Below are 27,513 nucleotides of genomic sequence, written 5' to 3'. Positions count from 1 at the left end.
TCAACATCGTTCAAAAATTACAACTAGCTCATAAGGCTGCTGTACACTTGATTGTAGGGCATATGCAAACACAATTATTGTTTTAATTCTAGATCCATTAATTACATTTTGATCGAAGAGAAATAACTCATTCCTTTTTCACCCATGCATATTATCCAGAGCTTTCTAAAAAAAAAAATGTTATTCCCCAAGTTGTACTGATGGGAAGAGGAAATAATTGTCTTAGATCTGAGCATTCGAGGATAGAATCAGCTTCTAAAACTGTTCATTCTTCTTCACTTCTGGTCTTTTAGTTTTTTTTTTTAAAGAATTTTTTTTTCAGTACTTTACAGGAAAATAATTGCTCAGAGACCTTTATTTGGTACTTTATATTCTATAAATGCAGTCAATAATAGCTATTGAAGGCGCATGTAGCATCAGAGCCGATAATATTTGCCTTTTGGGCAGAATAAAGTGACGGTGAGAAATAACTGTGAAATTGGCTTCTCACGGTGGGTCATGAACCCAGACAACCGTTTCTTCATTGCCAAGCCTGGACACTTGCTGTGGACTGAAGTCTAACCCAGTTGCTCCAGAGAGCGGCACACCAGAAGGGATCTAGTACCACTGGCGCAGCAGGTGCAGTGACATCAGAGTCCAGATTCCTAATGGGTCAATTGAGCCCTGAAAATGTTGAATTTTACTACTCCAACAGCAGTCAGAGTGGCCAGTTTCCTTCCTTGCACAAGGGCCTATGGCATCCTTGCTACACTACGGCACAGAGGGAGACCCTACAGTAAAGGTTGGCTGCAAGAATCAGAGTAAGAAAGGAATCATTATATAGGTAAAAAAGTAAGACGAAAGTAAAGAGATTGCTTAACAACATAAGGTTTTTTTTAATTGCCAAGACTGCCCAAGTGGAAATTCTCCATCCTGCAAACTTAGGTCAACTTGGAAAAAAAAGTGATTTGTTCTTGAATGCCTAGAGAGGCAACGCTCTTTTGAAAAGGTTCTGAAGCTAATGGGAGGAGGAGAAAACTACAAGAGACGAGGAACTGCATGAGAGACAGTTCTGAAACGAAGATAGACAGAAATAAATAAGAAATAGATTATGTAGCACGAGAACGTCTACTAAAAGCATACCAAAGAGAGGGCATATATTGAGGAAAAGTGAATCAAAGATAAATACTTGATATACATTTCTACACTTTGTAGGGCTGATGCTTCTAATGCAATGAAGTAGTATATCCAAATGTTTAACTGTCAAGGGAAATGAGAAAAAAACTGTGTTAAACCGCTGGAGGGCGCTGCCTGAGAATTTCAGTGGTGTGATGGGTTGCATGTTTAGAAGCTGCTGCTGAAGGGGAGTAAGATGAGGATGTCTAGACCTCAATTCTAGGTTAACTACAGAAAGTGATTTCACAATTCATCCCAAAATTATGTGCAACCTTCCTACATAATTTCCAGTACTTATCAATAATGAGGAGCTTGACTGTATTAATTTTAAAATTGAAAATGACTAACAAAAGTGTCCTTGCTCATTTTAAACTTGCTTTGAAGTATATGTGCATAGTCTATGCTAAAATCATGAACACGCATTTTAGCAATTTTAAATGCAAATGGCACCAAATTTGATTAAGAAATCACTCGGCTGGTCTAAAAATGAAGCCGACAGAATGACCACTTGCATGTGTCACTAATAACTCGGTGTACAAGGTAACTTCAGGTTTTATGTTATAGGAGGGCCCGTAAAATGAAAAACAGCAGCATATTTGAAGACTGAGATTTGTACGCAAATTTGCTGGATTTTCAATGCAAGTTCCAAATGTAAAATGGCACTGAATTTAATAATAAAGATAAAAGAAATTGTACCTTCGAATTCTGCAGGGCTCCAAATCGTGTATTTAATAAAGATCATATTTTAAAAATATTGAGCTATGCATTGAAACAGAAATACAAAAAGTAACTGCGACTGATTACACACAGTCCACACAGAATTTCAGCCCTGTCTCCAACACTCCCAGGATAATGCATTACATTGTAGATGTGGAGGGCACAGTGCTTAATTTGAGCTGGAGGTTTCAGGTACTTTATTGTTAACACTGGCGCATGTGACAGTCTGCCACAAGGTCACGTTGTCTGGCTAATTTTGAGTTGACCACAACAAGAGTTAATTATTAATTCAATATACATTAAGAATGACTATTACCTGGCGCCCAAGCCATTCTCACAGCTTTGGGGGCCTGAAATAGTCCGAATTGTCACCCTTGTAGGAGTGTGATGGGTAGTAGCTGTGTTGTTACTGTCATTGGCAGCATTGCAGGCGTAATGTGTGGTGCAAGCTGTAGTAGACTCCTGACGAGAGCCTTGAAACGTATTAATATATATATATTTTTTTTACAAATTAAGCACTGGGAGGGCGCACACTAAAAAAGGGTTTTGCAGCATGCTCGCTCAACTTTACGCTACAGTGGGAAGATACAAGATCTTCTACCAATTGCACTGATGAACTTGCAAATGCAGGGAACCAAATGTTTTGTCAGGCGATAATGCTTGTAGAAACCATACACAGAAGGACTGTACAATGCAGTCTCTTCCTGATACAGACAAGTGAAGAAGAATGGATAAGCTTTCCATTTTCCTGTTTCTTTGGACATTATTCCACCGCAATGTAGGGAGGAGTCACCTGAGGCCTATATCCATGCCGGCTGATATCAGGAAATCTGGCTGAAGCCCTCACAAATACACTCAAGAATCAGAATAAGACCTGCAAAAGATTGGCCTAATCCTGACCGATGACCGTCTCTTCATCGTTGGCTTTGGAAAGGCTACTGTATGATATTTTATTGTAGCTGCATTTATATAGTGCCAACTACCCATGACGAAGCGTTTAGGTGCACGCTACTCCAGGGTTAGTGGTGAGTCTGGTGTCTAATTGGATCAGGTGAAAGCTATTTCATGCATTAGTGTAGTATTAATGTAGATCAAAATATAACGCTAGACTTAAGGTTAGAAACTATTAATTGGTTCAGTGTTCTTAAGGTGGCACTATGTTATGCAAAGCACCTAAGAGTGTGTTTGAAATACATTAATTTTAGATTCGAAGTCAAGAGTTTATAAAGGTAGGTGTTTTTGAATCTCAAGGTTAGCATGTTACAGAGAGTCTGACAGTGGTTGGTGGTATTAGATTCGTGCGTTCAGGCAAATGAGTTGTAGAAGTGTGCAAATGGGTTAGGAGGGGATCTAGCTGCCACTGAGCAAGCAGTACTAAGATCTATTGTCCACTGGCAGTGATGATGGTGAAATCTTCTATTTGTTTTTTTTCTTTTTTCACCAGAACGAGCCTACATCCACTGCTGCCATGCATTGGTGGGGCACTCCATTTCACTCAGCAATAGGGAGACCTACCACTAGATGGATAAGTCCTCCCAATTACATAGTTATGAAACTGATTTTCAAGTGGCGTCACAGCTGCAACTGATGCTGGTACATGGCATCTTCCAGTTCCTCAAAACTCCATATGTCCAAGTAATATTTTTCATCTAAACAATTTTTCGACCTTCTCAGTGCTGCGACAAACATGCCTTCTGTTATTCTGCAACTTTTGTATCTGCTTCATTTTATGACCCGACCCTCAAAAACAGACTTTCACTACATGCATTTCATTTAGGACCATGTTCCTGAGTAATGTAATGGCTACCACAATATATTGTTCAGGTTGCAGCCAGCCAATCAGGACTGACTAGTCTCCTTAAAGTTGCCAGTCAGAGCATATTTGGATAGAAACAGTCTAGATATACCTAACTTTTTCAACCCCTTCATAAACAACCAGAGCCCCTCTTTAAAATCTAATTTCTCAAAAACAGTTAAATGGATTTACACCAAATCACAAAAACGACACTTTCCGAGCAAAGTTCAGACTTTTTGCAAAATCGGTTGTAATTCCTTCCAGCCATTTTTAGGTCGAGCATTCGAGACCTCTTAGTATATACTTATATGTGTATGTACTTTGTGGGCTCTGGAGATCATCCCTAGGACTGGTCTGCTTCCGCTTAGGGACTTTCTTTTTTTAACTTTTCTGGCAACTGCTTCTATTTAACTTTCTTGATAGAAAACGACCAGCAGAGGTCAGTAAAATTCCAGAATCACTTTAGTATTCTCTAGATTCCAGTCCATAGAAATTGTCATCCGTGAGCACCCGTAACAATAAAAAAAAAAAATCAAATCTTGTATTTTCAGTGATATGACCACCGAAGGCCCTGATTTCATATTAAAAACAGAGCTTTGGACTATAACATTTACCGCTGAAAGGCAATAGCTATATCCATGTGTTCCCATAGCTGGCGTGTCAAACAGTTTCGTGTTTACTTTCCCTCCATGTTAAAGAACAGTAGATGTTTCAGCACCCAGGCTAATGTGCTGCATAGCTAAATACATTGAAAGGTCCCAAAGGCAAGACCGATTGCATTGCAAATCCTTGTTTTTGAAGCTGCATCAGAAGTTTTAGGGAAATTCTATCAATCCAGTTTGAAGAGTATTGAATGATAAAATGAGTGCATCAGGAAATTAGTGTTTGTCCACTAGAGGGAAGAATATCACTAATCTTGGTTTACTAACAAACTGAAACGATGAGCTCTTTTAAGCACACCATGTGCTTTGTGGCACTAAAATATAATATGCTCTAAATGAGAACTATAATATTTATTTGGCATGAGAAAAATGTACATTATACAGGCTTAGTTTGCATAATTTCAGTTATTTCGTGTTACTCTTAGGCAAAATTCCTGAAATAACTTCCTTATGCAATGTAGCATGTGGGGCCGGGTGGGGGTGGGATTTCAACGGATGATGACGAGGGAAAATTAAATAAATAATTAATTTTCCCTCGTGGTCATCTGTCGAAATCTCCCCCACCCCACCCCACCCCCACCCCCAGCCCAACCCCCCAACAGCTCTTACCTGCACCGGCCGCGGTGCTAGTATTGATGCAATGACTGTGAAAACAAATGTGTCCAATAACGTATGGAATTCTGAGCAACTGTACTAATAAACCATACATGTACATGACTACAATGCAAAGATCAAATTCCATTGCATTAGTACAGCACAGGGTAACTGACATGACAAAAACATTGTTAAATGCCTCACTAGATTGCACATTTCAATAGCTTTACACAGAGAAATTACTCTCCTGAAATAATAGTCAAAAGGACTCAACGCGAAATCCAGCTTCTCCCAAGGTGATTGGTACAGGACTTGGGGTAATACTCCCCTATATCAGACAACTGCTGGATACCTCCTTTCGGGAAGGCTAGCTACCTGACAGGTGGAAGCGAGCAATGGTTCGTCCAATCAAAAAAAAACCTACAGCAGATGTGAACTTATTAGCAAATCTACGACCAGTCTCACTGTTACCATATTTTTCCAAAATTGCGGGAAAAGTGGTTAATATACAGCTTGAGGGGCACATAAAGAAAAACAATTTGCTTCATCCCACACAATCTGGCTTTAGACCAACTTATTCAACTGAGACAGCTTTGCTTTTTGCTACTGAAACGATACGGAAGAGAGTAGACGAAGGGCTGACAACTGCGCTGGTCTGAGTGCAGCGTTTGATACGGTGTCACACAAGCTGCTCATACACCGCCTAAGGAAAGGGGGTGTGGTCGGGGCTGCGATGGACTGGATGGTATCTTATCTGCAGGACCGCAGTTTTCAGGTGATACAATCTGCATACACATCAAAACCCATTACTCTGGAACAGGGGGTGCTGCAGGGCTCAATACTTTCAATCTATATGTCGCACCCCTGGCTGATATTGTAGAAAAACATGGAATTTCAATCGTGTTGTATGCAGATGATACTCAGTTAGTGGTAACTCTGGTGCCTAACTCACCCCAAGCAGCTTATAGTTTTGCAGCCTGCTTGAAAGACCTGGCAGGATGGATGTGAGACAACTGCACGAGTCTAAATGGCAGTAAGACAGAGGTGCTAATAGTGGGGAATTCTCCGTCTATATGGTCGCCGGTTTGGTGGCCAACTATGTTAGGAACAATTCCCTCCCCGAAGACCGAGGTGAAAAATCTGGGAATATGGATGGACTCTAAACTGTCTTTTGATGCCCAGATTAATAGAACGAGAGGAAAATGCTTCGGAATCCTGAAAATTATCAGGAAAACCCTGGACATCCTCCCTATAGCTGCTAGAAAAACCCTGATCCGTGCACTTGTTACATCAAGAATGGACTACGGGAATGTGCTGCTCCTGGGCGCAACAAAAAAGAGTCTTCAGAAGTCTCAATCCATCCAGAATGCAGCTGCCCGTCTGGCTTTGAACCTGCCGAGAAGGGCACCTTCTAAGAATGCGCTGAAGACACTGCACCGGTTGCCTGTGCAGAAACAGATCACATTCAAGGCACTGTGTTTTGGCCATCGTATTCTGCAGGGAAAAGGCCCTGCTTACCTGCACAACCTACTCCTACCATACAAAACGGAACGCCAGTTAAGATCTACGGGGACACACCAGGTAAAAGTCCCGAGGATAAAAAGTGCGTGCATGGGCGCACGCGCTTTTAGATATTTGGCAGCAAAGAGATGGAAGGAGCTTCCCATGTCCCTGCGAGAGGAACAACCGCATACAGTTTTCCGCAAGAAATTTAAAACCTGGCTTTTTACACAGTTAAGCTGAGACCTACATATACTGCAAACAAATGATTTCTGAAATTGTCAGTTGGAATTTAAATAGCGCGGGGACACACCAGCTGGTGTAACCAGGCGCTTCATAAACCCAAACTAAACTAAACTATGCAATACAAATGTAATACTTTGAACCTTGATTTTGGTTAAATATTACTTTCTAAGAAATACATGGAAAAAGCCATTGCATAAACCATGTAAAGCAGTTATGCAGATTGTAACATGCAATGTATACCCATTACTTAAGGAGGGGCGTCATGATCTATTCGAGGGTTCACCTCTACTGAGACCCTTGGTCCATTCCCATACACGGAAATAGCAAGTTACACTTTGTACAGCTGCATATATGCTATATGTTACATGTTTTGATGCTTTTAGTGCACAAAATGCAGTGGAATCCAATCCTTTTTTTCATTGAGGCCCATGAAATATAAAATATATTTAATGAGTCTCTGTGAAATATGGCTTTTATCATCATAATGACGTCCCTGAACAATCTGAAGAGCTTTGCAATTGTCAGGTACTCTCTGATTATGCCGCAATAGAGGAAAAAATTATGCAGCACCGTTATCGAAATTATGTACAGAGAAAAGGCAAATTATGCTGTCTAATGGGATACATTATCGGGCAGCATTATTTTGAACCCTTTGAACCAAAAACAACATTATGCTGAAAATTGCATATTATGTGGCAAATCCTGTGGCAAATCCATAGTTATGCAGTAAAAGTAGCAGCCACTGTCCCTGATCAATGCCTATTGTTTTAGCAATAATCTGTTCGCTAAAGGAAAACAAAACTTAAAAATTCAAATCAGTGACCATTGTCAGCTACATCTTGAAAAGAACAGCTTCATGATCACTCCATTCTACGAATACAATGGTTTTCAGCAAAACAAGAATTTTTTTTTCTCAAATGATAGACTAACTGCACCGTTAAGCTCTGTAGAAACAGTATAGTTCAGTATTTTGCTATGCATTTTCAAAAACATATCAGTGATTGAAAAACACCTTTACAAGTTCTCTACCCCCAAAATAAACAGACAATATAAAAAATACCTAACAGTAACATGTATAATGTTGTTCATCTGGGTTGTCAGGCGACATTTACAAACCACTCAATCCTCTGCCTTAAGGTTTATGTTATCAGCAGGGTCCCTTGTAGGAAATGTGGGCAATATTACATAGTTACCTATTATGTATGATCTACATAGATATGACAATCAATAGAAAGTTCACATACTGGCTAACTGACTAATGCTCTGGTGACCCTGTGAACCGCAAGGCCAAAAGGTCGATAGACTGGTTAAATATTGCAAGAAATCCAAAATGGCAAGATAGGAACATATTATACATTGCTCACCAGCTAGATTTTATATTACAAGCTCATTTTGGGCATTTAGTTCAAATATATTTTTACAAATAGGAACACGTTTATCAAAAACTTTAAGTTTAATACTAGACTGCACTTTAAGGATGTTTGTAGAAAAAGTTGAACAAAATACCTAATTGTGAAGTTAAGAATGAATCATTTTATACCCCGGCCGGTCTCTACACCGTGTTTCTTGCCACCTCTGCTTCATGCTTGCGCTGCTGTGCACCAGTGAGCAACTTCTATCACATATGTTGGGCATGTCCCTCCTTAAAAATCTTATGTGAATCATTTTAAGGGCACCCTGGTATACCCCATACCAGAAGATTAACATGTAATTATCCTGCACATCAGCCTCACCTCATTGACCGCTATAGCCCACGCAGACTTGGATCTGGTGCACCACATGACTGGCGCGACCAACCAGCTTATAGCTCAGGACTGGTGATCCCCGTCAGCCTCCTCAGCGGCATCCTGGTTCTCACAACTCTGGCATGCCATTGCCATGGAACAGATGACACACAAGCGGTCTTTCATAGGCAAGAAATTCCTACGCCGCTGGACACCCCTCATCAAGTATATGTCCAACTTGGAATATCTGCAATTCACCTAATTGACGAATTAGTGTAGGGTACAACCCCACCCCCTTGTTCCCCTTTGATGCTCACTATCACACACTCTCCTTTTAAGCAATACTCCCTTCCCGCTTCATTATACATGACTTAGTGCACATGAGAGATCAACTGGGGATCTCCCAGATCCCCGCGTCCCCTCTTTCTCTACTCCCAGTTATTGTTAATTTCTCCATCTTGCCCTTCACATAGACACACATCATTAAGATCCTACACTATGCGGGCCTTTGCTTAGACTCTACTACGCCTCCTCATCGGAGTGATTTCTATACTTTAGGCTCCCGTCTTTGCAGACGACTCGGGCAATAGCGCAGGCACATTAGCATAACGTTTTTTGTGTACTACTAACACAATGCAACTGTCTACTGAAGGTCCTCCTCTTTGTAATTGCATTTAAACTGTAATGTTCTTCTGAAAATTCAATAAACAGAACTTCACTATAGAATGAATAATTTCAGAAAAATACTTGTTGCTCTCTTTGTAAAAAGTTACCTATAGAAGGGGCATGGAAGGCCCCGGCGGCTCCTTCTCTTAATGTTTGGAAACGTGGTTTAGATTTCAATATGGGTCTGGAGTTGCCGATCTTTAAGGCGCGTGGGTGTCCTCGGAAACACTTCAAGATCTGGAAGCGGTGGGCTGATTATAGGGGCATTTTCCTTGATGGAGACTTGGAGCTTATTTGAGTGTCAGGGGTGGCGCTGAGTACCTATTGTATGGAGATAGTGCTGGTGGACTCTGGTGGTGGTGTGGTCGGGGGGGGCGGGAGGTGGGTGTTGGGAAGGGAGGGGGGGGTTTCTATTTTCTTGACAGATGATGTATGAATAGCTCTTCACTGCTCCTTGTCATGTAAAAATATCAAGAGCTGTTGCTATTTACTATGTGGCGGTTCTACAGGGGCCTGCAGTCCTTGCCTTCTTGATTAATAAAAAGTGTTGTTAAAAAAAAAAAGTCACCTATAGAAGGGAGCAATTGTTGAAGTTGATTCATGACTATCGGTATGGTGATAAAACTCCCATTCCACAAGGGCCCTTGAAATGATTTCCATATTTCACAAGGTCCTGTGAAATTTAGGATTTTTTGTATCACTGCATTTTGAGCAATAAAACTACCAAAACATTTAATATGCAGTATGTATACAGATGTACAGAGTGTAATTATCTGTCTATTGCCACTGACTTGTGTGGAGCGCGGCCATGACTCAGGAAAGGCAAAGCCTTAAGTGGATCATGATGCTCCCTCCCCTTCCTCACATCCACAAAATGCAGAAAATCTTTTTCTTCCAACAAACTGAGAAAATGCACCAACAGCAGCAAAAGGGAATAGCAAATAGCACAAGAAAGGAAAGTAAAAAAAGTAGCTACAGGAGTAATGAAGGTTGGAGGAGGGGAAGGTGTAAGGATATAGGTAGGTGGCGCCTAAATGAGCTCCGCATGTCATTTCCAGAGTGTAAGGGCATCAGTGTTGAGCCGCACAGTGCCACCTGACAGCGCTGAGGTAGTGCTGAAAAGATTCTGGAACCAATTTGAAACCTGGGTGATACTGAAAAGGCATGGAATCTGCAGCTAGAAGTCTCTATCAGAAATGTGTTTCAGTGCTAGGGTGTGAGGAGCTAGGGTTGAAGGCACTACGGGATAGGAACGGACAAAAGTATGGGATGTACATAGGAGAAGAGGTGCCAATGTATAGGTTGAAGTAGTTTTGCGTATAGTGGGGTAGATTATACATACAAAAGTATAGGTATGGATAGGGATGCTATGATGTTGACTAGAATGTTCTAGGATATTGGCAGGGGAGATGTACTAGGGTATCAGTAGGGTGTGACAGGTGTATAGGTGGGGTCAGACGTTCTAGGATGTAGGCAACGTATTCACATTAAGGCGTAGGTTGGGTATGGTGCTAAAGGCAAAGGGCAAGGAAAATGATAGTGAAAGAAGGGGGAGTAACCACTGAAGGTAAGGAGAGGAGAGAGTTTTTTCCTTAATAATGACACAGAGAGGACAGATAGGGAGGATAGGCAGGGAAGATTAAATAAGACGTAAAAGTGCTCCTTTGATTAAATGCAAACAGGTGGTCTACATGTTCCTAGAAAAAACTAGACTACAGGGCATTATTCTACATGAAGGGTATTCAACAGATAGATTCGCCATCGTGGAAGTGTCATTCATTTGGAAACAGTTTTGCAGAGAAAAATGATCCAGAACAGGTTTCCTAAGGCTTGTTTTTCTACAGAATTATTCTATTATAGCATATTTTTTAAGGAAGCCATGGTTTCACTGTTAGTTTGAGCGTGTTGCGCGCTTTGTGTGCTGAACGCTACCTGTATAGCGCTTTTCGCATTGCTGCTTACTATATGCTTTTTTAATCTGCCATGTTCTTTATTTGTTTTAATTTGTTTTTTCTCACCCCTGGTTTTAACTCGGAGCCCCTCACCTGCACTATAAAAGATTGGTTTCCACCACTGTTTGGCGGGCCCTTCTCACGGATACACTGGGGTCTTTTTGGCGGCCATACTGGGTGCGTACTGGCTGTAGATCGGGACGCCTGGCGGCGCCATCTTGGAGTCTCGACGTTCTAGTCGTCATAAGGACGCTAGACGCCTACTTAAGGGGGATAAACTTAGGTGAAGAGCCTTGTTAGTTTGAGCGTGTTGCGCGCTTTGTGTGCTGAACGCTACCTGTATAGCGATTTTCGCATTGCTGCTTACTATAGGCTTTTTTAATCTGCCCCGTTCTTTATTTGTTTTAATTCGTTTTTTCTCACCCCTGGTTTTAACTGGGAGCCCCTCACCTGCACTATAAAAGATTGGTTTCCACCGCTGTTTGGCGGGCCCTTCTCACGGATACGCTGGGGTCTTTTTGGCGGCCATACTGGGTGCGTACTGGCTGTAGATCAGGACGCCTGGCGGCGCCATCTTGGAGTCTCGACGTTCTGGTCGTCATAAGGACGCTAGACGCCTACTTATGGGGGTCATGCTGACGCGCAGCGGTATCGCGCAGCGGGGTCGCCGGATTACCGCCGGAGTTACGCCAGAGTTTAGCCCGTCTGCGCCCGTCCGCGCTGAGGCCGTGCTGCAGGCTGTGCCACTAGGCGATGATTGTCACTTGATGGGACAGGTAAAGTGTTTGTATTCTCTGCAGGACATGCTTGCTTTAAAGCCTTCCTTATTGGTCTGCCATCACCGTTTTTCGCCCACTTGTCTTCTATGCTCTACTTCATGTCACATCTGTAAGGTGAGCCTGTTGCCCTTTGGTCCTAGGAATGATATCACCCACACTTCTTACGCTCTGCCCAATAGATTACCATTAGGAAATGGGTTCCTAATTAACGCTAGATCACTGATTAAAAACAATATTGCTTTTAACGACTTTGTGACTGCTAGGAATCCTTCATGGGTGTTCGTAATAGAAACGTGGGCCTCGGATTCTTCGGGCCATGATTTACTGATGGCTATTCCTGAAGGCTATGCACTCCACAGATTTGATAGAACTAGATGTAGAGGAGGCGGGTTGACAATTCTTTATAAAAATTCTCTTATCTGCAGCATCAAAGCCCTGACCGAGCCTTCGGATTCTTTTGAAGCCCTGTATTTCTCTATTGCCTGTTCTCCAGCATTATCTTTTACAGGGATTCTCATATATAGACCCCCCGGACTTAGATCTAATTTTACTGGTGAACTCTTTAGAATTCTAGAGCCATACTTTGGTAAGCCTTCTCTTACTATACTTGGGGATTTAAATTTTCATTTAGATGACATGGATCTAAGGATACATTGTCTTTGCTAGACTCGCTGGACGCATGTGGCCTTATCCAACTGGTTAGTAGTCCAACTCATCATGCTGGCCACACTTTAGATGGGATATTTTCCAATGACACGAGATTGTCGGTTGGTCCCCCTATACGTCTGGCCTGGTCTGACCATCTTGCAGTACCTTTAGAACTTGTATCCTCCCCTGGAAATGCGCCTAAGCGGAATGCCTGTAATAAACAACCCAAAAGGAGCTGTAGGAATATAACCAATGAATCATTTTCTCCTTTTATAGGGGCTAGGTCTTATTCTTCCTTTGGGGACGTCGAGGAAGCGGCACAAGAACTTGCCAATTCCATTACTAGAGCGGTAGATGTGCTAGCCCCCGCCTCTCTTCGGTATTCAGCAAGGCGTAATCCCTCTGCCCCTTGGTTTTCCGAGCCATTAAGGCTCCTGAGGCAAAGCTGTAGGAGACAGGAGAGAAGATGGTGAAAACTATGGGACCCCATTGAAGGTGAGGCGCATAAGCGCCTGTTGCGAGAATATAAGGCTAGGATAAAAATGGAAAAGCAGGAGTTCTTTTCTAATCTTACCTCTTCCCTCACTTCATCTAGGGAACTGTTTAAAATTGTGGACTCCCTCTGCTCTTTACAAATGCCTGACCCAGTGGTAGGGTCTCAGGAGCTCTGTAACAAAATCTCAGACTTCTTCTATAACAAAATTGAGAACATTTATCTTGCCTTGGAAACTTAGAGGAGTACGCTGGGTTTCCAACTCTCCCGGGCCCTGGGGTAATTGGAAACTTGGACCAGTGATCCCTCTAAGATCCTCTCCTCTTTTCCGTTGCTTTCTATCGAAGAGATGGATCATTTGTTGAATAGAATAAAATCTGCCTCCCTTCTTGACCCCTGTCCTCTGAAAGTGCTGAAAGCATGTAGGGTTACCTTATTACCCCCTTTGATGGAGGTGATGAATGGTGCCTTAACACAGGGTGTCTTTCCGCTGGGCTGGAAAAAGGCGATAGTGAAGCCCCTGCTTAAAAAGCCCTCTCTTGACCCCGAAATGCTCAAGAACTTTCGCCCTATATCGTTGCTCCCTGCTCCAGCGAAAATGCTGGAATCTCACCTGAATTTCCACCTGTCGGCCTTTCTAGATTCTTCTGGATACTTGGATGATTCCCAGCATGGATTCAGGAGGTGCCATAGCACCGAATCTGCACTTACTATGGTGGTGAACAACATCCGAATGAAGGTGGATCAGGGGCAGACCACTCTCTTGGTCCTTTTGGATCTTACGGCAGCATTCGATACCCTCTTTCCCTCGACTTTAACATCACGTCTGAGGGAGTTAGGAGTAACGGGTACAGCCTTGAGTCTCCTGTCCTCTTTTTTAGATCAAAGAGAGCAGAGGGTCAAGCTTGGTAAGTTTCTATCCCCGGCTAAAGCCTAGCAATGCGGGGTTCCACAGGGGTCGGCCTTGAGCCCGACCCTGTTTAACATCTATGTGGCCCCTCTGGCAAGGCTTGTGAAATCGCAGGGGATGGAAGTGGTGTCATATGCCGATGACACCCAAATTATCGTGTCCCTGACCCATTCGTATAATATATCAGCGATCAACTTTAGGAACTGCATGCAAGCAGTCTCCGAATGGATGATTCAAAACTCCCTGAAGTTGAACGGTGACAAAACCGAAGTCCTGATTTTTGGCAACAATCAGGACTGTTGGTCGAATGAGTGGTGGCCCCCTTTCGTTGGGATCTTGCCCTATTCCATCCCACTCCGACAGGAATTTGGGCGTTATATTTGACACCTCACTGTCCATGACTCTCCAGGTGAACAGAACGATAGCTACCTGCTGGGGGGTTATTAAGATTCTTAGGAGAATCGTTCACTATCTCTCCCCCCAGTCACGTATGCAAACGGTGGTTGCGTTGGTCGGGTCAAGATTGGACTACTGCAATACCTTATATGCAGACATTAATAAGGGCCTTATCTATCGCCTCCAGGTTGTACAAAATGCTGCAGCCAGATTTGTTCTGGCTGCACCTGCTGCCTCATTGGCCACCTTAGCCAGGAAAAGCCTGCATTGGCTCCCTATTCAGTACAGGATTTCTTTTAAACTGCTGGTCCTGGTGTTTGGAGCTTTAAGGGCTGCACCCTCTAGCGCTTTGGGTTCTCTCTTAACCTGCTATATCCCTAGCAGGTGCCTTCGTTCTTCAGAGATGAACCTTTTAGTAGTTCCCCGTTTCAAGAAAGTCAGATGGGGAGGTAGGGCTTTCGCCATTGGGGCTCCCCGGCTGTGGAATGCTCTCCCTTTGGAGATTAAGGCCCAACCGTCAATAACTCTCTTCAAAAAAGCACTCAAAACTTGGTATTTTAGTAAAGCCTATCAGTAAGCATTTTTTTATTTTACCTATGATTTAATTTGTAATTTTTTCTTTTTTATGCGCCCCGACGCCCGTTGGGCTAAGTAGCGCGTAACAAATCGGATTTCATTCATTCAAAACAAACTTACATTGACCGAGGCTTCATATTATACGGCTAGCTATTCAGTAGTCAAAAAACATAACATTTTCAGGAACAAATTACAGCTGAGGAATGTGGTGGTCACATTCTAGAATCCCAGAGATCACACCAGTGAAGGATGTAATGCAATTTTGACTCCTCATTTACGTTTGTACTTGTGACTTCCCACATGACACCAAAAGTACATATAATCACCAAAGATTAGATCACATGACCTAATCAAATAATGCTAGAAAAGCAAACTATGTGCTGGTGCAGTGGAACTTCTTACCTGAGTATATACACTAAATATATGACTCTGCACTTCATCCATTGAGTCCAGTCCATAGGCTACCGTTCCAAGGTGAAGGCGTTTGAAAACCATCTCATTCTGTGTGAGCGTGCCTGAAAATAAGATTATATAATAAGATGGTCACATACTATTCGGAGAGAATTCTTTAAAGCTAGCATAAAAAAGAAACCCATTTGTAGGTTTATTTTGTCTGCGTAAGAACAAATATATTAACTCTATAACGTGTAGTTCTTCATGTTGATATTACCCAATGTAATGATACACAATTACCAACCTTAGAAGTTTGGAAGGCCCAGTTAAACTTGCTAGGACTTAAACTCGTAATTTACAAGGCCTAACAGATGTCAAGAGCAAGCATTTACATCACTGACCCATCTTACTGACTAGAACAGTACTGACCAAGTGGAAAAGGAGTGCAACAGAATAACTCATCCTAACAAGACAGTGCAAAATAGCACATTGATGGAAACTACCAGCATGTAGGCTGTTTGTGTAATCAGGCCCTAGATGTTCTTATTCAATTACATAATTTCTAAGAATGAAAAACTCGGCTACCTTATTTGGCCCTATCTCTGGATGAAACAACTATTTACTATTCAAATACCAATTGACTAGCCTATTAGTAAACACTTACTAGGTTATGCGAACTTCAGCTATTTAGCAAAACACCATGAAATGTCAGTTACATCAGAATTCAATCAACTATCTTAGTTGCATAATTTCCGCAGCTGGAATTTCTATGGACAAAGGAAAGATGCACACATTTTTGGACAGGCCAGTGCAGGATCCAAAAAGAAAGAAACAGTTCTTTGGTGTTCTTCAACGTTTATTGCAAATATATTCAGAATCATTCTTTCTTTTTAGCTCTCAACATTCAACTATTAAATGACGTCGGCACTTAGATGAACCCAATAAGCTTACTACTCGTTGCAGAATCTTACGACAATTCAAGAAGGCACCACTTTTACAACAACCCAATATTAGTCTTACAAACAAACATAGTCGAGGCGGACATCCCTGACCATGCCTTAAGAGCGGGTTTAATTCAAGAGAAGGAAAAAGATGGTGATGAACAGTCTAGTTTTATTTCCAGAAAAATCTCCATATGCAAAAGAATGTATGCCATGGATGAGATCAAATGGTGACCATTGGGACGATGCCCTTTAATCAGATGCTCCATTTGTTAGGCGCAAGCTGCAAAGTGATAAAGCTGACTAGTAAAACATGCAAACCCTACCAACAAGCAGCGACTCTGAATACAAGCTTGTTGGGTTGAATACTTTTCACAATTATGTTTATTGCCAAACAAATCCGCAAACTTTGAAATATTTTATGAGCGAGGGGGATGGGCCTTGAAGGGGCAGGATGTAAAGAGTTAGTAGGGCTTTGAGAACATCATCACCTGGCAACAAAGGAGGGCACGGCTTAGAGCCTAGTAGTGGCCGAGCTGACTCTCCTCCAAATACAAAATACAGGCTTTTGCTGATTTTCTGAGAAGAATGTGATGGGCATCTGCTAATACACATGCTGGAAACCTTCTCAGTGCATAGGTTTCAAGCTCACTTTGTGCACACTATGTGATAACGTCTCTTCTCTGTTAGACTTTGGGAAGAAGGCCAATATCATATGATTCACAGTAGCCCCATGTGAGGCGGCAGGTTTGCACCCACTTCCATAGCCCATTCTTGAAAACCTGTGCCAGATCCTGTTCATGTCAATCCTAGAAAGGACATTCCTAGCTCCAACCTATAATGATTTTCTTGCCTAAACTGCCTTTCTGCCTTCATTGATTCAAACTAATTTGTTAAGCTAAATGAAGGTCTCATCTAGGTCTTCTGCTGTGTACAACACACATTATTTACTGTGTTTTGAATGGCTTCCATAGGGAACCTGTATCATTTACACCAGATTCTAAATCTGATGATTCACTGCTATGACATAGCAACAGTTGAAAACAAAACTCATAACGCACTTTTGCTACGTGTTTTATGCCTTCCAGACCATAATAACAGGGATGAGAGCTGCGCTACTTGAATACTTCAACTGAAAGCATAAAGCACAGTGCAGAAGGGGAAAAAGAAGGCAGGGAAGGTAGTGGGGGGTTGGATATTATGATAGCAACTAAGGTATTATTTTTCATATTTGGGTCAGGGATGAGATGCTATGTTATGTACGGCTCCCTATTACTCCTCTGCCCCTTCGTAGTTGTAAAAAGCAGGGGTAATTGATTTTGGGGGTCATGCATAACATGAAATTATAGAGGGGTAAAATGTTTAATAGGCCGATGTTTTTCACCTCGGGGTTCTGAGTGACATCATAGACAATAAGAGCTTTGCTCACGTTGTCTAGTTGATGTCACTCAGAACTCCTCAGTGAAAAAGATCCCTGTTATTCATTGTTACCGATCTACAATGCTACATTTTACTCACACAGTGGACTTGCTATTCTTCCTAACACATTGCTTGTGTCTTTCCAATGCCAATGTGTTTTGCGTTGATATTTTTCCTGCTGGGAGACTACTTTATCTAGACACGAACTAGTCAAAAAAGAATTTTTGGGCAACACCATTTTATTTTAGAGATTTAAGAACTGCATCTCTTCTTGTTCTGCTGCAATTCAGCCAAGACCATTCACATCTAAAGTCTTTGAGGTCCTCTACAACAACTCACTCAGCAGCAAAAAGATATTTCTATGGACTTTATTGTACATTTTCTCTCCAAAGGGACTTTCAGTGCCAGTCCAATCACTGTGCATAGTTTATGTTCTGGCTAAAAGGGCTTCTTACAATATGTACTCAGTGTCCAATATTCATCAACCAACATTGTATCTATCTATGGTTAGCATATCAAAACCTGGCTGTAAAAGAATGAGTTCCTCTTATCTTCATGACTAAAGGAAAGGAATCTCCTAGCATCACCAGGCATGGGACGAACATGCAGGCACAATTTCGGATGTAAACAGTGGAATACAGGAGCCCTACTATGAATGCAATATGTCAACACAACTGCTTTATATAGAGTTTGCAGTGTATAGGACTGCCATCCACAAGTGGCGGTTTGGTGGATGTCCCCAAAACTGTAAATAAGGCCCACAGTCTAGAATATATGAACCATTATTAACACCTTTGCCGCGGGGGTAATTCTCCCACGGTGCGGGGGGGAGTGGGGGCCGCTGCACCGCGGTGCTCGCGATGAGGCCAACTCGTCATGAGTCACAGTGTAGCTGTGCTCATGATGAGCTGGGCTCGTCACGTCCCCGCCCACTAATTAATTCTCCCGCACAGGTGGGGAATAAATCGCGCGTGGGCGGGCCGCGGCCGTTATGATGAGCCAAGTTCGTCATGAGCACAGCTCCACTGTGACTCATGACGAGCTGGCCTCGGCATGAGCATGGAAGGGGTTAAGAACCACCAAAGTGTTTATTATTCCAGCATAGATACCTACTGATGGCATTTATTGTTAGATTCCTCAAAACCATTATATATAATTTAAAACAAAATAAAATCACACACCATTCTAGGCTTTACCTTTGCTGGTAGGCCTTGCTGAAGCACTACATGTAACTGCAGGCATTTATGTAATCTTTTAATACAAGCAGTCGAAAAACACCTGATTTAATCACAAACAATCCATTGTATCCCAAGATGGCATAAACTTTACACTCTTCTCAACCATAAGTAAAAAACAATTGTAACTCCGATGTTTCTGTGAAAAAGTTCCGAATATGAAGCCTATTTATTGTCAATTATCATTTGGCCCCAACAAAAAATTGCTATTTTCCACAGTGGTCTGTGAAAATTGTGTTTATGTCTAAAACATGGCGTACCTGTTTTGTCGGTTAGTAAATACGAAATTCGGCCAAGCTGTTCGGGAATAGTACTTGCTCGAACCACGGTGCCAGGAATCTTGGAATCCTTGCGGATCATCCAACTGTACACTATTTTACCCATATCCAGGTTCACACGCAAACTGCACAAAAACAGAATAGTTAATTATTGCAACTGGTGAACTAACAAAATAATGCCCTTGAGAATCCGGTTATACTTTGCTTGATAATGTTGTATTATAGCTCATAACATGGGATAGAAAGAGAGAGAGAAAAATATCTTTCACAATCTATTTAGACATTGATATGTAAACCAGGTTTAGTAGATCTTAGACATACACTCCCAGAATTTAAAGTTGTGGATAATTGAGCTGCCTATTCATGTGAGGGATTATGTGTCAACAAACATAGGCGTGCATATGTCATGACGCAAGTTCCCTTGCAAAAGTTGACAGATTTGAATTAAATCAAAAGCCAAGGTGTTTTAAATTGTTAATCTGTAAGATATCTGTGAGGCCCACATTAGATATTAAAGACTGATTCTATTGTTAAAGACACCTATTTTGTTTTACCACCATTTAATTTGTCATTTCTTTTTCATCCAAACAATCACAATCTCCTTTTTCAGAGGGAAGGGCTATTTTGTCAGCTATTGTCTCTGTTCGATCTATCCCACTTTTGCGTATAATTTCCCCACAAATAGATGATGAAACCAAAAGACCTCATCAGTGTGACCAGGGGATGAAATTGCATATTGAAAAGAACAGGGGGCAAGGATAGCTCTCTTGGGACATGAAAGGTCAGATATTGAGATTTATAAACAGATGATGAAAGTGAAAGTACATGTCTTCTATGTAGCAAGAATTATGAGGCATAGGTCACTGGCAAGACAGGAAAAAGAAACTGCAAGAACGAGCTAAAGAGACTGGAAGTGAGGGTGGTACGAGAAAGAGGCTTGAGGTGGGATCAAAACCAGGCAGCCTTGGTATTCATCATCCCCAGCATTCATCTGCTCTGGTGGTCTGCTACTGTGAAAAACTTTGGGCCCTGCACTTATTTTCTTTTAGCAATTTAAATACTGATTTGTCTGCATCCTATTCTCCTTTACGAAGATTAATCTGAAGGGTGGTATTCCATCCTTTGGTAGAACTTAATACACATGCATGGGTGTTGCCCTTTAAATGCTGATTTTTACTGACTTATGGGGCAGGCCACCTTGTTTCTTTCGATAGTAGAACTGCAAGCTCCGAACTTATAGTGTCTGTAAGTAGTTAATATAGTTGAGTAGAGTAAATAATCTTCTGTCAAAATCTGTGTACATCCAATAGATAACTGGTTCAAATGAGGCAGACTGAGGCGTTGGTTCTTTCTAGAGTAAAATGAGTTCAGTTAGCAGTCACATCTTTAGAACCAGTGATTTATAGGTGCATAATTGAGGTAGCAATAGCAGTAAATCTTTAGAAGTTGCAATACTTTAAAGGCACAAAATAATGATCTCACTATGGACTAATTCACTTATGTTACGCAGATTTCTAGAGCGCACTTTTACCCGGGAGGGTAACCTGGCTCTAAGCAGGTGTGCGCCTAGCCAAACCTAGGGCCTAGTGGAAAACTCGAAATGCTAGGTCTTTAGCTTCTTGTGGAATTCAAGAAGTGAGGAGGAGGTTCTTATGTGTATGGACGGGTAATTCCACACGTTAGTAGCAATGTAGGAGAAGGATCAACCACCAGATCTGGTTTTCCGTATGCGCGGGATGTGTGCCAGTAGGATTCTGGATGAGCAGAGGTGACTGGAAAGTTTGTGAAAACAAACGCGATTGTTGATGTATGCTGGGCCACTTAAGGGCATGCTCGGGCATTTAGGGGCCAGATGTACGATGGGATTTTGCATGCACAAACGTGATTGCGACCAGTTTGCGCATGCAAAATCCCTGTGGGCAATGTACTAACACTATTTTGCGAGTTCCAAGGGTGTCCCTTCCTAATTGTGACTCGCAGCCCTATGTATGAATGTTTTGCGACTGCAATTGTGGTCACAAAACACTCGCAATTTGCCGTTCACTTCAAGAGGGTGGTAATGCAGTCGCAAATGGGAAGGGGTTCCCAGGGGACCTCTTCCACTTTGCAAATGCAGGGGAAAATATTTTATAGGGGCAGGCAGTGATCCCATGGACCACTACCTGTCCTTAAAAAATGAAACGAAAACGTTTCATTTTTAAAATTTTTTTTAAATGCAGCCCGTTTTTCTTTGAGGAAAACGGGCTGTATTTTAAAAAACTGCTTTATTTAAAAGCAGTCCCAGACATGGAGGTCTGTTGAGTCCAGCAGGCCACCATCCCTGGGAGGGTCAGCCATTCTCAGTGGGGTCGCAAATTGCGAGTGCCTCATTAATATTCATGAGGCATGCAGTTTGCGACCCAATTGAGAATCGCAAACAGTGCATCAGACACTGTTGTACATTGGAAATTGCGACTCGCAATTTGGGACTCGCAATCGAGCGCAAATTGCAAGTCGCAATTTCCATTGGTCGTACATCTGGCCCTTAATGATTTACTTGAGGATTGAAATTTTGTCATGTGCTTGAGGGTCTCAGTTGCAAGCCTGGAGTGAGAAACCCAGAAAGTGTCAGCTGCACTGCCAGGGCGGCCTTGAGCAGTTTCTTAATTCTTTACTGCCTGAGTACCTACACTGTGAGGTGTAGTCTTCTTTTCATTCTAAAGTGCCAACACCAGTGTTTACACCTCACTGCCCATCTGGTCTGCGGTAACAGAGCTACACTTTACTTCCGGGGATCCGACAGGAACAACTTTACGGCAAGAGACTACTGGCACCGGAATACTTTCAGGCAAGAGCTCAAAAAGTGTTTTTTTATAATATTTACACTATTTCTTAAGAGAGTCTGCTTATGGATATTGTATCTTTCATTTTTCTGTTGATGATTTATAAATCGTTGGCATATCCTGTTTCAATAAACACTGAATAGAGTGGTGTGGCTATGTAGGTAAGGTTTGTCTTTTACACATATTTTACATAAATTCCCAGCGTAAACAAATCAGAACTGGGAAGACATCTCCAATCCATAGGGTTTGAGAGCTGCTAGGACATAGCAAAGACAGATATTGACTACATGACTGTTGGGAATTTAGCACAACTCCTTACAAAAAATAGATATGGGCAAAAACGGTGTTCCCAGTGAGGCATTATCCTCTATTGATGTATGTAGGAATTTACCATTATGATATTGCCCAAGAGAAATTCATTTGTGTAATTTTCGCCTTATGTAAATTTTGAGAAATGCTAGAAATTATACCAGCATGAAATTTCACCTAGTTTTGCTGCATTTGCTGGTTTGTGAAGAAATTGTCTCACAATCTCATTTCAGGTATCTCGAGTGACTTCTGAGGGAATCAAACTCTCACGTTCAATTTTCACTCGAAATACCACAAATGTTGCATTTTGCGTAATTAACACGTAATTTTGCATGATTTTCCTAACATTTTGCATAACTTTGGAGGGGAAAATTATATGATTTTGCAGAGGGAAAATGTAAGATGTCCAACAAAACAAATGATCAATAGAAGTTTTTGTGGAGTCACTGAATCGTGGAAAATTAGAAGTCACTAGAGTTAAAAATCATAACTTGCTTTCCACTGTGAGGCTCTCTTGAGGTCAAATGAAAATAAATGTCACTCGAGTGGAAGGAGGCTTCAATACCTCCAGGCAAATGTATTGTTTTGCATGAAAGTTACTTATGGCGCAAACCAATCAGATGACTGGGCACGATGTTTAACATAACCTCTGTAAACCAGCGTTTAAAGTTTAGATGCATGGTTTACTTATCAGCTGTAGGGCTGCCTACGTGAGAAACAGGAGGGTTCCTCTGTCTGCAATCCGCCTGTTTGAATTGCTGTCAAACAACCATGCAGAGCGCGCGCGGGCTGAGTAAAGGGTACAAAGCTACATTATCCCAAAAAATGTAGGCAGGTCTTATATTTAAAAATCCGAATTTATAAAAAAAATATTGAGACGGTGCCATCGTTCATTAAACAAATATTAGTGCAAAAGAATGTCGGGGTGCAGCATTAGATATCTGGATTAAACAAATGCGCTTTAAGTGAGGGCAATGTGAGAACAGTCATGCGATGCATTATCCGGGCCTGTTAAAAAACACACAAAGCTTCTCTGAAAGCTCAAAGGGCGCGTGTGTGTGCCATGCAACGGCCATTCATTTTTTTAACTGAGGCAAAAGGTCAGATTTCATGACCTTATAACCCCAGGGCTGGAATGTAGATGTCACGGGCTTTCAAATGATACCTAATTTATGAAAATCTGTGCATATTTAATCTGAAGTCAAAGGTCGAATTTAATTGTCTCCTGACCTTTGGGCAGAAGATATGTGGCAGAGACTTCAACATTATAACCCAGTTCGAAAAGAGGCGTAGTTGTAGATAGGAATAATGCAGCTAATTGCAAATTATGTACATTAGAATTTAAGTGATAAAGGAATAAAATAAATACACAAAAGAGAGGAAAGAGACAGACAGTTAGACATAAATGTTGATGGGTTTTCGAACACTTGGTTTTTGGGGGAGGGGGCATTAAAACCCTCATAGAACCGTGACACTAACAAACAAGCACTCACTAACAACATCTGCTCACCTGATGGGAATAATGTTGGAAAAGAGGAGTAAAAAGCGGATTATCTGCAGATACCAGCGGCCTGCGAAATGTTGCAGCGCCACCATGACCAAGGAAACCACAATGAGGGCGCTGAAGAGGATTTTCGTCAAACAGTTGACTTCCAGGTCAAAGAGACCAATCTGCAAAAGAAGACATGGGGGTTAAATTCAAGAGCTAGTCCAGGGGCCTCATTGAGGCCCCTGTGGCACAGCCGGGCCTCCGTCTCTTTAGGGGGCCCACATTTAGCCCAAGTCCAATGACTATCTGCGAGATATGGTAGACTCTGAGGCCAATCATAAAGTTCTGTTCATTTTGCATTAAGCCACTGATGCAGGATTTCGGTTACAATGACAGAGTGACACATGCACCAAAAAATGCACTGCAAAAAAATAAGAAATATGACAGCATACAAGAGATGCAGTCAAGGACCAGCGGCGGCTCCTCTGCTAAGGTGAAGGAGCGCTGCCCCACTGCTTCAACTGTAAGCTCCATACAAAAACTAAAATGATAACATTCCGTTAATATCATTTTATTTATTATTTATGCAGTTGAAGCCAGGTTAGGGTGAGGCCGGGCTCCCTGACGTCGAGGAAGGAGGAGTGGTGGTTGCACCTTAAGTGCGCATGACTGTTTGGCCGACCTGCACACTTTAAATGTTATACACAGGCTGTATTGTACAGCCTGGGTGGAGAACATGCACAGCATCCCAGCCCTCACTGAGCACCGAACCATGGCGCTCAGACCAATCACAACGCTGCTGTAAGGCAGCGTCGTCATTTGCTAGGGGATTCTGGGAGGCTGTGTGCTTCCTGCTGCGGAGAACAGGACGGAGTGCAGGTGGCGGCCAGCGGTATTCAGGTACTTTTAATTTTTTTATTCTCCCCCGCCCCACCACCCCTATTCAGTAGTAGCCATTCCTGTGAAGGACACACATTCGACCAGAATCAAAACTCAAATAATCTCTGTACTGAGAGCACCAATGGTCGAAAACTGAGGAGAAGAAACCATGTCCACAAGACATGGCGTGACTCCATTTCAGTCATCATTTTAATTGCCGTGTCTGTTTGTAAATTAAATGGGCATCATAACAAATAATTAGTAAGCGCTTTATTGGCTAATTGAGCGGCTGTTCAATTTCTGTCCCCCACACACTAGATATTTGGCGGCGCCGCAAGTACTGCAGTCAACCTCTTTGTGAATGCATGATGACATTTTTAGGAACAGGGGTATAGGATAACCCGTCCTATGACAAATGTTACCACCTGCATCATTGTGAATTCATGAGCTTGCTATTGATTACAGCTATCATTATCCTCATTAGTTCATGCATGGTTTAAAATATAGAATACAAGTTGGCATTTTAAAAGATCAGAGAAAACACTTACCTTAAGAAATGTTACCCTTTAAAAGAAACACCATCTAAAATATAGAATCGTGACCCCCTTTCTCTGATACAATGGATCAAATGTGCAAGAGGAGAACAGCCATGGGATAGTGGTGCCCAAAACCCTTTTAAGAACCACCACCACAATTCTCACTCACGTATCCCACAGTTCCAAATATATATGCATATATGTTTTTCTCTTGCAAATGCCCTCCACGCTCAAACCCCGGCCTCCCCTAGGTGGACTCATAAATGATTTAAAAAATAAAAAGATACAAAAGAAATGGCTGCTGTTGTTCAACACTACACTGTCACCCATAAAAGCCGCTGTCACCCAAAAAGAGCGTACAGACCCAAGGATCTCACAGTATCCAATGACAAACAGTAGAAAATTCAAAGACCCGCCACCCTCCTATTGTTGCATTTTCACTAGAAGAGTCAAGGATGGCTGACAGAAATGTATATGAACAGTTATCATCTGAAGGGAAATTTCAGTTGAAGTTTGGTTAAGGAGAACACTGCTGCCATGTACACGTTTTGTTTTACCAATGCACTCAATATTTTTTTAAACATACTGAGGGAGACAAATAATTTTTTTATTACCTTGCTCCGTGGATTTGAAGTATTCATCACACTGCGCTGCTCTTTGCCCGTGTAAAGCACAACTCCTATAACAGTTCCTGGCGAAGAGCACAGAAAATGAGAAATAAAACATCCGCTACAGGAATGAGCGACATAGAAGATGGTCCTCAAAATGATGCCTTATACATCATTTGGATGTCGACCAGCATGAGGTGATCACCAGGAAAACAACTCTTACATGTTATGGTGTAGGTTAAGACTATGTGGAAACAGGGTATTACAGAGGAATAGTTCCAGTGTCTGTACTTTTAAGCACTGGTTAAGTATACATCATAGGCCACAGATGGATGCATGTAAAGCTAACACTGTGCACTTACTAACAAAGACACAATGAAAGGCCACCCCTGCAGCTGATTGATCATAGCAACATAGCCCTAATTTTACTTTCAATGGCCAGGGAGTCCAAAGTTTGCACATTATGATTAGTTCAAGGCTTGCACCAACCCCCGCAGGCCATTAGATCTCTGGCTGGAAGGATCCATAATTGCACCCTTCTCTACCAGAAACCTGCAACAGATGGGTCTGGTTTCATTAGGAAATATTTGTCCTGGGGCCTGGGATGCACAGGCGCGTTCTTCATTGAATTAGCTATCAATAAACATGTAACATTCATTTTCTGTCCACAAGAATTATTCATTATAGAAGGGGGCGACTTAAGTTAACTTCTACTGGTGTACGTATTGTGGTGCGCTTGTTGCTACTTTACATGGTTAAAAGGTCTGCTTTGTCCTAGTTCTCACAAACAGGAGAGAGTTGGCATGCTTTTCTGCTCCTGAGCTGCACACTGCAGCTTAAGACAATGATGTCACTAGACATGCCACTGTGGGCCCAAAAACTCATGCTGCAGTTTTAATGTCACTTTATGGCAATTATGTGGTGAGAACTTCAAAACATTAGAAAATCATTTACATGAAAACCAATGGGTTTACAGAGCTACAACTTGCAGCAATAACAGTAGACACACTGGAGGGAATTAGTAGGAGACAGTGGGGTAACGATAATTGAGGGCCCCCCCTGCAGGGTACGTGGAGGGGCCCCCTCCAGACTTCCATAAGGAGCTCCCCGGCCGAAGTGCAGTGGTGAGGGGGCCCCATGGAACGTGGGGGCCCCCACGCAATGCGGGGGATGCGGGGGCCTGTGTTACGCCCCTGGTAGGAGAAGAAGAGAAGTCAAAAGCTGTAAAAGTAGTCCCTCAATAAGTTCATTGCAAGCACTGAAGGGGGGGTGGACGGATGCGAACAAACAGCCAATAGGATTAAGTGACTTATGATTACTTCTATGGGCTGAGCCATGATTGACAAAGTCTCAAATAAAAGGCTGCAAAAGGCTGGTCAAAGAAGGTCGTGATTGAAAGAGGCGGACCCAAAGTCCGCTACATGTATATTGTTAGCAGAAGGTCTGATTGACAGCTGTGCTGTGAAAACCCACATCAAACGACAAACCGTTTTCATACAGTGTCAGCTGCCCCAACTTATGCATTTTCACAGCAGTGAAAATAAGGTCAAAGATACTATGGGCCACTTAACAGCGTCATTTTGGCTCCACCCTTTTACGTTTTTGATCATGCCATATAAATGTACACATAGTCTCATATATTCGTGTGATTTAATATCATTAACAGAAAGTGATGTACTTGAGCAGATATTGAAGGTGCACTCATTCTATAATCCCAACATTTATATGAGTGTGTATATTAATATTTTCCTTATAGTGTCGCCAAATTGCAGTTCTTATGTATCTTCTTTT

At 42.1% G+C, this 27,513-nt stretch overlaps 1 protein-coding gene across 1 annotated transcript in view; it reads right to left on the bottom strand.

Moving 5' to 3' along the window:
- ATP9A (ATPase phospholipid transporting 9A) overlaps nucleotides 1-27,513 on the bottom strand; it is a 555,816-nt gene that overhangs the window by 342,026 nt on the left and 186,277 nt on the right. The window contains exons 10-13 of the mRNA XM_085619138.1: nucleotides 25,729-25,805; nucleotides 23,721-23,881; nucleotides 19,062-19,204; nucleotides 15,216-15,328 (exon numbers count right to left, since the gene is read on the bottom strand). Coding sequence (XP_085475264.1) covers nucleotides 15,216-15,328; nucleotides 19,062-19,204; nucleotides 23,721-23,881; nucleotides 25,729-25,805 — 494 coding nt within the window. The remainder of the gene's footprint in view (nucleotides 1-15,215; nucleotides 15,329-19,061; nucleotides 19,205-23,720; nucleotides 23,882-25,728; nucleotides 25,806-27,513) is intronic.

This window comes from Triturus cristatus, chromosome 7, assembly GCF_964204655.1.
Source record: "Triturus cristatus chromosome 7, aTriCri1.1, whole genome shotgun sequence".
NCBI classification, from domain to species: Eukaryota; Metazoa; Chordata; class Amphibia; order Caudata; family Salamandridae; genus Triturus; species Triturus cristatus.
The sequence above is the reverse complement of the archived record's forward strand: the minus strand, read 5'-3'. Positions and strand labels throughout refer to the sequence as shown.